We start from the raw sequence: 13,620 nt of genomic DNA on the forward strand, positions 1-13,620 counted from the left end.
TAAAAAATGCATTTAAACATGATATTTGTTTACAAAAATAAAACTTGCTATATAAATCCACAGTAAGTAATTTTGATTAGGAGGCTGTTTTTGTGTAATAACTAGCGGACTCTGAGGACAGCTTTGTCAAACAATAAAATATATTGTTACTAACTGTTGGTTTCTGTGTACTTTGCAAAATTTTTATTTTTAATTTGGTTCAAATCTTGAAAGTTACTAATTGGCCGTTTAAGCAAGTGTTCTAACTATTAAGCATTAACTAAGAAGGACTTCTACACTTAATAGTAAGTGAAAGGGTAATGTTGATGGTATAAGTCCACAAAAACCCCCAAGTGCCAAGTTAATGCATCTTCTGCCCTCCCTTCCAAATGCTAGAAAGCCATTAAAATGAGTTCTGTGGTTTAATATCCAATCTAAACTAATCTCCATCGCATTGTTGAAAAAGCTGCATCAGGGAGTTTCTGCAAACAAATCTTGTCAGTCTGAGGCTTGTGAATCTAAAGTCTGCAGCCTGCTCTGCTCTGTTGCTTGGAGCGCTCGCTGCTCAGATCAGCTTCAGTGCAGCCATTTCCAAATGTGTAACTTGGCCCTCGTATGTATATATTGTCAGAAACAAGTTGCTGTCGTTTGGAAGCTTTTGTGGTTATTTTTTTCTTCTATTTTATTCTTCATATAAAAGCAATACCACAAAATAGAAAATGAAAGTTTTCATTAAACAAAAAGGAAGAACTCTCATGTTAAAATCAGTTTATTAACTGTATATTCTGGGCCAAATAGTGACAAATACATTTTTTTCTGACAACTAAGGAGAGATGTTTTGAAAGTACATTTTAGTTCAAACAGATTTTTTTTCACAATTGCAAACTAGAATGTATAATTTTAAAATTCCTAGGACTTAAAGAGCACAGTTGTATTCCAAAGGTATCGATGCTTGAAAGCTGTAGTTAATTCTAAATGCACTAAAGTTTTTGAAGCAAATCTACCTTAGACACTTTTTTAGTATTGTATTTTTTAAAATATTTAGGATTTTATTTAAATTTTTTGTGAGTTAAATTCTGTATTGGAAAGATGTTAGTATCTTCTATTAAGTATTGAATATGTTTCTCCCATTTTATTTTTAATCAAATATTTTATAGAAATGAGTTCAGAAAAGTTTAACATGCACTATTTATAATACTTTGCTGTTAACAGGCAATGTTCTGAAACTAAATTTATTTTTGTTCAGTGAACATAAGTTTAGATTTTTAAAGCTGGTAGATACTTTATCTCCACTAATATTTTTTTAAGAAACTGTGAAGAGATTAACAGGGAGTAATTTTATTTCAGATTTTATGAATATAGTATGTAGCTACAACTTCTTGAAATTCAAGTAAAGGCTAGACTTTTACTTTGAAAAAATTTCACTGGATATTTTCCAGTGCTATTTCATTTTAGAAATAAGTGTTTGCCATTCATCTGCAGAACTGTTTGACAAAGGGAATATTACTAAAAAAATGTTCAGAGATAAACCTCATTTAAGTTCTACAAAAATATTTATCAAATGGATGTATTATTTTTTAAAAAATTCCCTGCTAAGGACTTCTCATTAAGTAGTCTTAGAGGGTATATGGTTTCTAGAACTTGGTTTTGTTAATATGTACTTTGATGTCAAGAACGTATTTTGTATGTAAAACATAAAACTTGAGTATGGTTGCAAAACACACTATTGTTTAGGGATTCCAGAAAGCAGTTTAATGCTGAAATAACTCTATCTAGTATGTAGTTCATATTGTGAATGAAGCTTTGCTTTTGTAATATATGAATAAAAAATAACGCTTTCTAATGATCTCGATTTTTCTTTTTTGAAAACTAGGATCCAATTAGTTTTTTAAATAATTTTCCGGTGTGTAAAATGTTAATTTTGTTTTTTTTTTTGAAGATTTTATGGCTACCTTGGTTTGGATTTGTAGAGTGCCTTACCCATGAGATGTTGCATGAGTTAAAAGCAAAAACAGTTCCATAATGAGCATCTTGTCTCCTTCCTAATTTCTTCTCTTTATTTAAGGTGTGACCCCTGCCCCCCCCAACTGTTCTGGCACATAAATGAGGAAGGTTTCCTCTGATGCTTAATTATCCATGTCACATCTGACAAGTGACTGACTGAGGTAGTTTCTGTTATGACAAATGGATCTTTTAGAATGGACTGATTTTTTTTTCCCCCCTTTGGCAATTCACATCATTGGCCTAGAAAACATCCAGTAATACAGAATTGTTTAAATTAGTTTGCAGAATCGTAACCAAAATGGGTTTGATTGGAAATCAAGTTTTAATGCTGCTTTGAAAAATACTTCCGTACAATGTTATCTTTCTCATAATGAAAAAAAGAAATAACATCTGATAAGTCCATGGTTTGTTGAAAGCACAGGTATTTTTTGTTTCCTTGTCTTAGGTCTTCCAAAAACTCTGCTTTGAGCTTGTTAAGTTCTTCGGCTAGAAGTTTCAAGTTGTACGGAAATACCTGTTCACCTAAAATAAAGATATTCTCAAATTATTTGTGTAAATTAAATCAAGCTGGACTGATGACAGCAGGAAATTAATTTGATTACTTCAGACAAACCATTCAGATTCTTCTATAAATCATAATTGAATTGGTGTAATATATAGACAAAGGTCACTTTAATGTGATACAGGCAGATCATTTAAATAACTTGCTATGACATGCACGAGCAGAAAAGATAAACCTGAAAGGGACTTTTTGTTGACAAAATAAGTTGACTTAGTCTTATTGAATTAACAGGTAGTAAGGCAAAAAAGCAGAGCTAGAAAATGACAACTTGGCTTTGAAGCTCTGATTGATGATAGACAATACCTAGAACAGTTGTCCAATATAATTTTCTACAATGATGGAAATATTCTATATCTGCCCTATTCAGTCCACCAGCCACTAGCCATGTGGGTAGTGTGACTGAGAACTGATTTTTTTGTTGAACAGCTTTACAGAGATATAAGTCACATAACATACGGTTTACCCACTTAAACTACAATTTAGTGGTTTTAGTATATTCACAGATATAAGCAACTATCACCACAATCTTTGAACATTTTTATCATCTGTACTCTTCAGCTATCGCCCTCTCAACTCCATTCCCCCTCTCTCTGCCCTCAATCCCTAAGCAACCGTTAATCTACTTGGGGTCTCTAGATTTCCCCATTGTGGACATTTCACATGACTGGACTCATAATGTGTGGCCTTTTGTGACTGGCTTCTTGCACTTTGCATAATGTTTTTAAGGTTCATCCATGTTGTAGTACTTCATTCCTTTTTATGGCTGAATAATCCATTGTATGGATAGACCACATTTTGTTTGTCAGCTGATGGACGTTTGGGTTGCTTCTACCTTTTGGCTATTAGGAATAATGCTGCTATAAGCACTTGTGTACAAATTTTTATAGGAACATATGTTTTCATTTCTAGGTCCCGTGGTAATTACATTCAATTGTCTGAGGAACCGCTAGGCTGTTTTCCAAAGCAGCTGCACCACTTTACATTCCCACCAGTGGTGTATGTGGGTTCTGAGTTCTCCACATCCTAACAAACACTTGGACTTTTGGATTCTAGCTGTCCTAGTGGGTGTGCAGTGGTATCTCATTGTGGTTTTGATTAGCATTTCCCTGATGACTAATGATGTTTTCATGTGGTTACTGGTCATTTGTATATCCTCCCTGAAGAAATTTCTATTCAGATTCTTTGCCCATTTAAAAAATTGGGTTATTTGTCTTTATTGTTGAGTTGTGAGAGTCCTTTATGTATTTCGGCTATAAGTCCCTTATGAGATGTGATTTGCAAATATTTTCTCCCATTCTGTGGGTTGTCCCTTCACTTCCTTGATGGAAGGAGAACTGAATTTTTAAATTTTATTTAAGCACAGTTCTAGAAGCTAGTACCACCTCCTTCACACACACACAAAATTAATGGGTAGGAAAAGAGTCAAGAGTAATTTGGGCATAACCCTATTCCCCCTTCCCTTCATTTTATGGACAGGCAAATAGTTGAAAGAACTCCTACAACTATTTTTGTTTTCATTCTGATCTGATGCCATTTTTGTTCCGGCTCTCTTTTTCAAACTTTGGATTACAACGCATAAATGGGTTGCAAGTTGCAACCAGTGTTTTTCTAAGATGGAATCAAATAGAACACAGTTCATTAAACATGTGAGGGTTTTGTGAAACTTGTTTCTATGCAGGAGTGTGTCTGTGTACTGGGCTACACACTAGGTTACAGTATTAAAACCTGCTTACGGATCATGGTTCAAAAAAGTCTGAAAAACAATATGGTTAGTATATTGTTTCTTTTTCCAATGTTCTAAGTTTTTGTAAAGGTATCAATACTAAATGTTGGTGATGTGGGGGAACATAGCAGAAAGCATAAACTAGAATCAGACTTAGCCCAGCATCAGGTTGCGCAGGTACAATATTTAACAGGCGTTAAGTTCAGCCTTGGGCAAGTTACTTATCCTCTCAGACCTTCCATTTCCCCATTTGTAAAATTACACTTACCTGATAGGATTCTAAAGACTAGAAACAATATTTATAAGGCACTTAGCATATAAAAGGAGTTCAAGAAATGTTAAGCTGCTGTTATTTTTTAAATCAAATTTTAAATATAGCAAAGAGTTCAATATTTAAAACCTGAAGGAATTATTTTATAAAACTATAATTATCACATATTTCATCTAAGTTCAGACTGACAATGCACTAAGCCTGTTCAAACTCCATGCTGATTTTACACCTGGCCCCTGACTACCTCTCCCCATCCCTTACTTCACCCCAGACTCAATGGCTTCTTTTCTGTTCTAGAACATACCAACTTTACCTGTGGACTTTTGCACGTGATGTGTCCATTGCCTGAAATGATCCTGCAAGCATCAGCATGGCCTGCTGTTTCCTTTCATTCACATCTTTGCTTCAATGCCATTTCCTCTGAGAAGCCTTCCTGATTACCCTTTTAATTTAATTTTATTTCTTTATTTATGGTTGTGTTGGGTCCTCGTTTCTGTGTGAGGGCTTTTCTCTAGTTGTGGCAAGTGGGGGCCACTCTTCATCGCGGTGCGCAGGCCTCTCACCACCGCGGCTTCACTTGTTGCGGAGCACAGGCTCCAGACGCGCAGGCTCAGTAACTGTGGCTCATGGGCCCAGCTGCTCTGCGGCATGTGGGATCTTCCCAGACCAGGGCTCGAACCCGTGTCCCCTGCATTGGCAGGCAGACTCTCAACCACTGCGCCACCAGGGAAGCCCCTGATTACCCTTTTAAAAATAAATCCTCCCATCACTACCTTGCCTTACCCTACTTTACTTTTCTTCAGAGCACCGGCATATATTCATATATTTATTTATTTTTTGTCTGTCTCCTCACTATGATGTTCTGCTCCCTCACAACTCCCCAGTATCCAAAATAAAGCCTAGTACAGAGTAGCCACTCAACAAAAACCTATTGGATGGATGAATGCCTGGTTCCAGAGGTAGAAGTTTTAGCTTAATATAACCAAGCTGCATATTTAAACTGAAAACATGATGTAAACTTTATGAATGAAAGCAAATAAACTACCCACGTCCAGGGAACAAGAGTAGCAGGAAAGAATAGTCTCAACTAAATAGAATCTTAACTACTCAACACACCTTTCGCTTCCTTCATTGTCTGAGAGACAATTCTTCGGAGGGTCTGATCAGCTTGATGAAGAATGTTAGTTGAACAAATAATTCTGTCTGTTTCCTAGGTAATAGACATTGTTATTGGAACAGTTATCTAGTTTTACAAAAGAAGTAACTAAAGTGTAGGGGATGCATAGGTGAAGAGACAAAGAAAAGGAAACATGACTTTTCTGTTCCAGTTATTCTTCCCTAGGAGAGGGTCTAAACGAAATACATCCAGTTGTAAACTGGGTTCCACGTAGGCAGTATGCTGGTAAATGTCTAAGAATGGGCTCTCAAAGAGAAAAACACAAACCTATCCATAGTATTTTGTCTATTTCTACGGTGTAAATATTCCCATCCACGCCCACTTCGAGCTACCAACATAATGTCAACAGGCTCCAACGTTTCTGAAAATTTAACAGTCGTCTTTGACCAGGCAGTGCGAGCTCCCTCCAGAGTACCACTGCATCCAGGTGTCAGGAGCTGAATGCTGGTAAGATGCCAAGGCAGGGACAAACTGTCTTTCACATGTTACTCATATTTTACACTCGGGTCAAAAAGATCTTCCTACAAAAAGTTCCTTCTCATTTATACTAAATCTAAACTGGAAGACTTACCTTTTGTTCCACATTCTCCTCCACGTATTTTATTGGATTTTCCAAAGCCGTAAGCAGTAAATCAGTCAATTTCAGTCTATAAGACAAGGTAGGATAAAATAAATCCTTATACCAAACACCTGTTTTTAAAGAACTTGTGTTTATGGGTACTAAGCTGAATTCTAGAGGAATGAAAGTGGTATATCCAAACTCCTGAACAAAAGGGGAAAAGCAAAGTGATTTGGGAGCTACCTTCTACTTGCAAAATTAAAATGTAGAAGCTCAAAACAAGCGATAAGCCCCCCAAATCCCCTCATGTAAAAAATATTAATTTCCTAAGACTCATATCAATAAGGTTTTAAAAGACATTCTCTCTTTTCCCTCATTAACTGCTGAACTTTAGGCTCCTAGAACTTTATATTCCCTAAAGAAGGAGGCTTAGTCTTTATTTTCTGGCTTCTGCTCATTTACTGGATGTGAATTTGCAAAGTTCCCCACAGGACAAGAGGTCATCGAGGGTTGCAGTAGAATTCATTTATTCATTTAACAAATGTTTATTGAGCATCTTCATATATGAAAAATGTTGTACAACTATGTATGTGAAACTATGTGCTAAGCTGGGGGTGTAGCAAGATCCCTACCCTCTCTAAGCCTGATAACATAATGGAGAGAGACAGAGAATAAATAAATAAGCAAAAAATAATAGTTTCAGACAGTGACAAGTGGATAAGTGAGTGAAGATAATGAACAAAGTGATCATAAGAGAGTGACTGGCTAGCCTATTTAACATCCTTCACGCTGGGTAGGATGGTCAGGGAAGCCAGTGAAGCTTACATACGTGGGAATGGTAGAGGGGACGGCAAGCACTATGGCCCCGAGACAAGAACAAGCTTCTCGTGTTCATGGGACAGAAAAGGCCAGTTTGGTTGAAAAGGAGCAAGGAGAGAGTCGTGGGCTATGAGGCTGGGGAGTTAATCAGGATTAGAGCTGGGGGGCGGGGAGGATAAATTGGGAGGTTGGAAATGACATGTACACACTACCATATATAAAACAGGTAACTAACAAGGACCTACTGTAGAGCACAGGGAACTCTACTCAATACTCTGTAATAGCCCATGTCGGAAAAGAATCTAAAAAAGAGTGGATATAGGTATAGGTATAACTGACTCACTTTGCTGTCACCTGAAACTAACACAACATTGTAAAGCAACTATACTCCAATAAAAATTAAAAACAAAGAAATTTAGGGATCAGATTTAAAATTCCAAAAAAAGGAAAAGAAAAGTACTGACTGTCACGTCTCTGAGAATATAAATTATGAAGTCTGTCACTCAAACATCATGTGCACGACAGGCAGATTTTCGTCTGATGAGATTTTTAATTATACGAAGTGAAAACTTTTAATGCAATCATGAGAGAGTTACATGTCAAAGTAACGCTCTAATTTAAGTTTTCCAGAATAGTCTCATCTTAAAAAACAAGATTCTTTTCCCCCCAGCGTTCCACTCTCTCTGTTTTTGCTGACCTAAACTTTTCCCCCTATGAGTCACCAAACTAGAAAAACAAAACATCTTCCTTGAATGGACATATTTTTAGTAAAAGAATAGAACGTTAGGGCTTCCCTGGTGGCGCAGTGGTTGAGAATCTGCCTGCCAACGCAGGGGACACGGGTTCGAGCCCTGGTCTGGGAAGATCCCACATGCCGCGGAGCAACTGGGCCCGTGAGCCACAACTACTGAGCCTGCGCGTCTGGAGCTTGTGCTCCGCAACAAGAGAGGCCGCGACAGTGAGAGGCCTGCGCACCGCGATGAAGAGTGGCCCCCGCTCGCCGCAACTAGAGAAAGCCCTCTCACAGAAACGAATACCCAACACAGCCAAAAAAAAAAAAAAAAGAGAATAGAACGTTAAAAAAAAAAAAATCAGGGTTAGAGTGTGCAAGTTATGGTAAGGAGTTTAAATTTTACTCAGATACAAGGAGTAGCACTGAAAAAACGTAAGCCAGTGAAGTCACTGAATTAAACCTTCACCTCAACGTGATCCTTCTCACAAAGAAAAGAGCCCGGGTTCTGGAATGAGTGAGACTGCAATGGGTCCAAATCTTGGCTCTGCTATTTACTATCTGGATATGTTACTTTACTTACCTGGGCCTCAGTTGTCCCATCATGAAAGGGGGATCATTGTATCTGCCCTCAAAGGGCTGTTGTGAGGACTGAGTCAGATTACACATATAAAGTGTTCAGAACTTGCCCAGGACATAGTATCTGCTCATTAGCTGTTGCTGCTAATAGTAGTACTAGTAGTAGCATTAGTAGCGGTAATAGTAGTGGTAGTGGTAACAGTAATAGTAGTGGTGATAGTAGTGTAGTAGTAGTAGTAATAGTAGTAGTAGTAGCAGCAGCAGTAGTAGTATTTCACAGAAGCCTGGGAAAGGTATATTTGTCACATCATCTTTCAACTTCCAATACAGGGCCACCAGACTTCAGACTTCAGTCATAGCCATGCTATGACTATTTTGGACCATATACTTAAGACCCAAGACAAAACTGCAGATTATGTTCAGGGTTGGTACTGACACTGGCAAAGCTCACACTCCTCCTTGCTTCTAGCAAGAACTGGCCCCCAGAGCAGTGATGCTAACCTTAGGCTGCTCTCATGGGGTAAAATGGGGTATCTTAATGCCTCAACCAGCCATTTACTTGCGAAGGAAAACATTTTCAGTATTCCAGAAAGAGTAGCCATCAATTGGCTACATGCTCACCTTCTCAAAGTTTCAAGATATTATGAGAAGTTAAAATTAGAAATCTCAGCCATAGCTTATTTCATTAACCCTATAAACAACAGTTACTTAAATCGAATTTTTTCTTTTTTTCTTAGAATGTTAGAGTATTACAAAATCCATGGAAACTGTATCCTGGGAACAAAACATTTTGAGGAATGAGTTTAAAAAATTAGCCTTTTAAAAACTGCTGATCCCCTCTGGACAACAGTCAGGCAGGAACTAAGGAACTGTGGGCAATATATCTCTCGAACTGCGCTGTCCCATGCAGCAGCCGCGGGCCACATGCAGTTAAGTTTAAAGTGATTAAAATAACATTTAAAATTCAGGTAGTAAGTTGCACTGGCTATACTTCAAGTGTTCAATGGTCAGTCGCATGTGGCTAGCAGCTACCATACATACTGGGCAGGGCAGATAGAGAACATTTCTATCATCAGTGAAACTTCCATCAGAAATGTGCTGAACTAGAACTCTCCAGAACTCTAGAATTCTCAAGACCTATTTTAGGAATGAAATGCATTAGCCACCATAGCCACAGGCATCACATCTACACAAGCAGAGTAACTGGAGTGAGGGTTAAGGCAAATTAGGATTTAGTACCAGTTCCACTCCTTTTCTCTCTATAAGAAAACCACTGGGCAATCTGTTTAGACCACGCTACTTCAGCAAGAGTATCAGAGGTGTGCCCTACTCTGAACTCCCTGCCCTGACCTCTGGGAAACAGTATAATTTTAACAAGAGTACACATTTGCAAACACACCTCGGTTCACGTCTCAGCTGTAACAATCTCAGTGACTCTGGGCAAACTAAACTTCCTCACTCAGTTTCCTCTTCTAAAGAAAGGGGAAATAATGTCCCTCTCCAAGGCTTCTGTGAAGAGCAACCAGGTGGATACAGGGAAAGCATTCAGCACAGGGCCTGGCTCAGCAAAGCAGCTAGTGAAGGACACCTTTGAGCAGGCTACCTGGCCTCTGAAGCACATGCTGGGCTCTGAATCGTGAGGCTGTTGTGTTCCCAAGCATTTTTCTCAGGGTTGGGCTTTTCTATCTTGCTTCCCATCAGGTGGATGGTCTCGGCAGGCACTGGAAGTGGTCTCTGGCCATTCCTCTGTAGACAGGTCTCGAGAGAACACTCTAAAAAGAGCTGGCAAAAGCCTAATGAATCTGAAAACCATTCAAAAACCACAAAATTACTAGGGTACTATTTTTCCAAAATGTGAAATATACGTACTTAGACACGTTATCCCACCTGCAGCAGGAAAGACCATTTGCAATAGTGAACATGTAGCTTTGAAAATTAAGTAAATCCATATAAACCTCCTAATCCAATCAAGCTCTCACTAAAGACAGTAGTGATTTTGATATGCGAATAAATGTCTCTGAGTGTAAGAAAAAAAATGTGTTAATTACATTTCCGAGCCAGCTGATAGACTTGATATCTCATACTTTGATAATAAAAGTTGTCATCTAAAATCAAAAGCAGAGGTCTGGAAACAGCAGTCTTCGTTAAGAGATAGTGAGACTGGGCCTCAAGTGCTGAAGAAGATATCAGATCTTGATCCTTCAAGCAGGTTAGAAAATCCTCCCACATGGCTTCAGTCCTGCTGGGTGGGGCAGACATCTGACACCCGTTAATGACAGCCAGAAAGAAGTATTCAAGGTACTTCAACAGTTCCTGGCGAAGCGATTTCCACTGGGATGGCTGCAAAATACCATAGAATTGCAATTTATATTAGGCTTTGGCCAGTAGGGTGGTCATGCCTCAACAACCCCCTGCTCCATATGATAATTTCTGAACCATCTGGAGTTCTCTAGACACAACTTGCTTTCTCATCCTCATGTCTTCATATACGCTGTTCCTCTGCCTGAAAAACTACTCAGTGATGTTAGTTCTCTGTGAACTCGTCTCAGACTCAACCATGCGGAAGGCAGCTCAGATCGTCCCTTGCCTATCATGACGCCCTGTTCTGTGTATATTGGGTCTCCACTCTAACAGGGTTTACATTGTTTAGGTATCTCTATGTCCCTGCTAGATCAATAGTCTACTGTATACCCAGGCTTCAGCAGAGGGTCAGACACCTAATAGATGCTCCAGAAATGTATATGAAATGACTGAATAAGTGAATAAATGAAAGAATGAAAAGCTGTTACCATCCAGGAGAAAGGAGGAACCAAAATCAATACCCTGGGACTTCCCTGGTGGCACAGTGGTTAAGAATCTGCCCGCCAATGCAAGGGACACGTGTTCGATCCCTAGTCCAGGAAGATCCCACATGTTGCGGAGCAACTAAGCCCGTGTGCCATAACTACAGAGCCTGCGCTCTAGGGCCCGTGAGCCACAACTACTGAAGCCCACGTGCCTAGAGTCTGTGCTCCGCAACAAGAGAAGCCACCGCAATAAGAAGCTCCCGCACCGCAACGAAGAGTAGCCCCCGCTCGCGGCAACTAGAGAAAGCCCGCGTGCAGCAACGAAGACCCAACGCAGCCAAAAATAAAAGAAAAACAATATCCTGCCAAAATAAAATAGTTTGGCTAAGATATAGCAATGCTCATTTGCCCTTGAAATAAGAAAAGTTGTAGATAGAAAGAGGATCAGCTGAAAGGTCCCTGGGTCCAGATGAAAAGACCTCAGGCTAACAACAGGATTGGAATGGAATAGGGAAAGATAGAGGAAGCAGATTGAGGAGAAGAGAATAAATAGCTTGAAAATATAAGCAGTCTTGCGCTGCTCAAAGGCTCTGGTGAACACTGACATAGTTATGAGGTCAAGGCTGGAGGGAAAACACAAGGACAGGAGATCAGGATCCCTCTCCTGTCTGTCCATGCTCTACCACGTCACTGAGATTATGGCACATAAAACAAATACATCAGCAACACCCACTCAAAAGGAAACAGAAACACGATCACTTCCTAAAAGGTGAGATATCCTACTCGTGGTGACTGGATGAGCCCCATGGCCTTGGTCTGTAGGGGGAGAGTGGAAAAAATATAATAAGAAAAGTGAGGCAAAACCCCAGCAGATACCACAATCCCTATCAACAACTTCCAGCTTTCTCCATAGTGGTAAAAATACTATTACTTAAGTAAATCCGGTGCTACCAGGGGCCTAATACTGTATTTACCTCACAGTTAACCAAGAATGGGGAAGTATATAGCTTTGGTGGAGAAGTTCAAAATTCTTCCATGTGCCAAATGTACTGTATTTTTGCATATATACTTACAGAGTGGAATCACACCATATTTGCATTTTATTTATGTGAATTCATCCACATTCGGCACTAAATGACAAAAATAACTTTAAAAATTTCAGAATATGTTAATCAAAAAGTATTTTCTCTAGAGTGAGCATGAGATGGGTGACGTGACTCTACTCCTCCCCGCGGAAGTCTCAGTTTTCACATGCTTCTCAAGGGGATGCATCTCACAGCGCTGAGGGTGATCTGAGGGCTTAAAGAGAAGTATGTACTGGGAACCCAAGTTGACCCCTAAATACAAGCCTATTACTTCATCTGGTGGTCAACTAAGAAACAGCCATCTTTTCCTATTCTGGCAGAAGCAGGTTTACCCTCAGTTGAATGACGATCCAGCTTCAGAGGCCAAGTCCTTCATTTGTACAGAATCTATTGTCACAGGAGGGGCCCTAATAAGTACCCTGTCACTTATAATTTCGTATCCTTTTTCTTTAAGAGGGTTTCCCCAAACCGCATAACCTAAAGCCCCACAATACCTGGATTCGCCTGGCTGAATGTTAAATTGGCTGTTGGAATTTTTGAGAGATTCTGTCCTTTTCAGAACAACCTTCCCAAAGGATTTTCAGGAGGATACTTGATTATGGGGGACTTCCACCTTGCACGCTGACTTCAGACCCTAACCTTATGCTGGTGGCTGTTTGCATCGTTTTCTATTTCTACTCAACTCATTGTGTTAAACCAGCTCCCCTTTCCTCGAACTCCAGTCTCTCTTCTATCAGGGACCCACCTCCCACACCAGGTATTACCCAGTACAAGAATCGTGGAGTTTGTAGATTTCCCTCCGCGACAGCAGTCTAGGCCCCGCCCCCTCCGTACTGACCAATGGGCGAGCGCTCACCTCCTCTAGGAACGCGTCTGGCATGACGTCATCATAGGCGACGACGCCCACGGCCCAGCTCCTCTCCTGCCGTAGACTGTGGCTGAGGGCACGCGCGAAGGTCGACTTTCCTGCTGCGGGCAGTCCACAGAGGACGCAGAGACCTAGCTTCTTCGGCTTCTCGCTGCGCGCTCCTCTGGCGTCCTCACCTGCCTTCATGCTGTCGCGAGAGACCCGAGGTGGCTGCCAGCGTTGTTTGCGGAAATGTCCGCCAACTGCGCATGCACAGTCTCCCACCGCCCTATTGCGCCGCCTATTGGCGCAATGGAGGAATGGGCGAGCCTTCGGCTCCAAACACCATGCGTGGTCGCGGTTGTATCCGAGGTCGTCCCCTTGGTCCCCTGAACCCCTGGTACTGAGCTTTCTGTGAGGCGAGTCCTCTAGTCTGGGAAGTCCACGGGGATGCGTTTCGTAAAACCTGGACGTTTCCTAAAGGGTCAGAAAGTTAGAC

General features: G+C 40.2%; 1 protein-coding gene across 1 annotated transcript; it reads right to left on the reverse strand.

Moving 5' to 3' along the window:
• Positions 1-1,885: 1,885 nt before the first annotated feature.
• Positions 1,886-13,397, reverse strand: PSTK (phosphoseryl-tRNA kinase). Its single transcript, XM_061186153.1, has 6 exons — positions 13,131-13,397; positions 10,452-10,743; positions 10,007-10,205; positions 6,288-6,363; positions 5,656-5,749; positions 1,886-2,505 (listed from the first exon to the last, which is right to left on the reverse strand). The coding sequence occupies exons 1-6, from the start codon at positions 13,326-13,328 to the stop codon at positions 2,306-2,308; spliced, it is 1,059 nt and encodes a 352-aa protein (XP_061042136.1). The 5' UTR covers positions 13,329-13,397; the 3' UTR covers positions 1,886-2,305.
• Between the last annotated feature and the right edge of the window lie 223 nt (positions 13,398-13,620).

Source organism: Eubalaena glacialis, chromosome 1 (genome assembly GCF_028564815.1).
Source record: "Eubalaena glacialis isolate mEubGla1 chromosome 1, mEubGla1.1.hap2.+ XY, whole genome shotgun sequence".
Taxonomy (NCBI): domain Eukaryota; kingdom Metazoa; phylum Chordata; class Mammalia; order Artiodactyla; family Balaenidae; genus Eubalaena; species Eubalaena glacialis.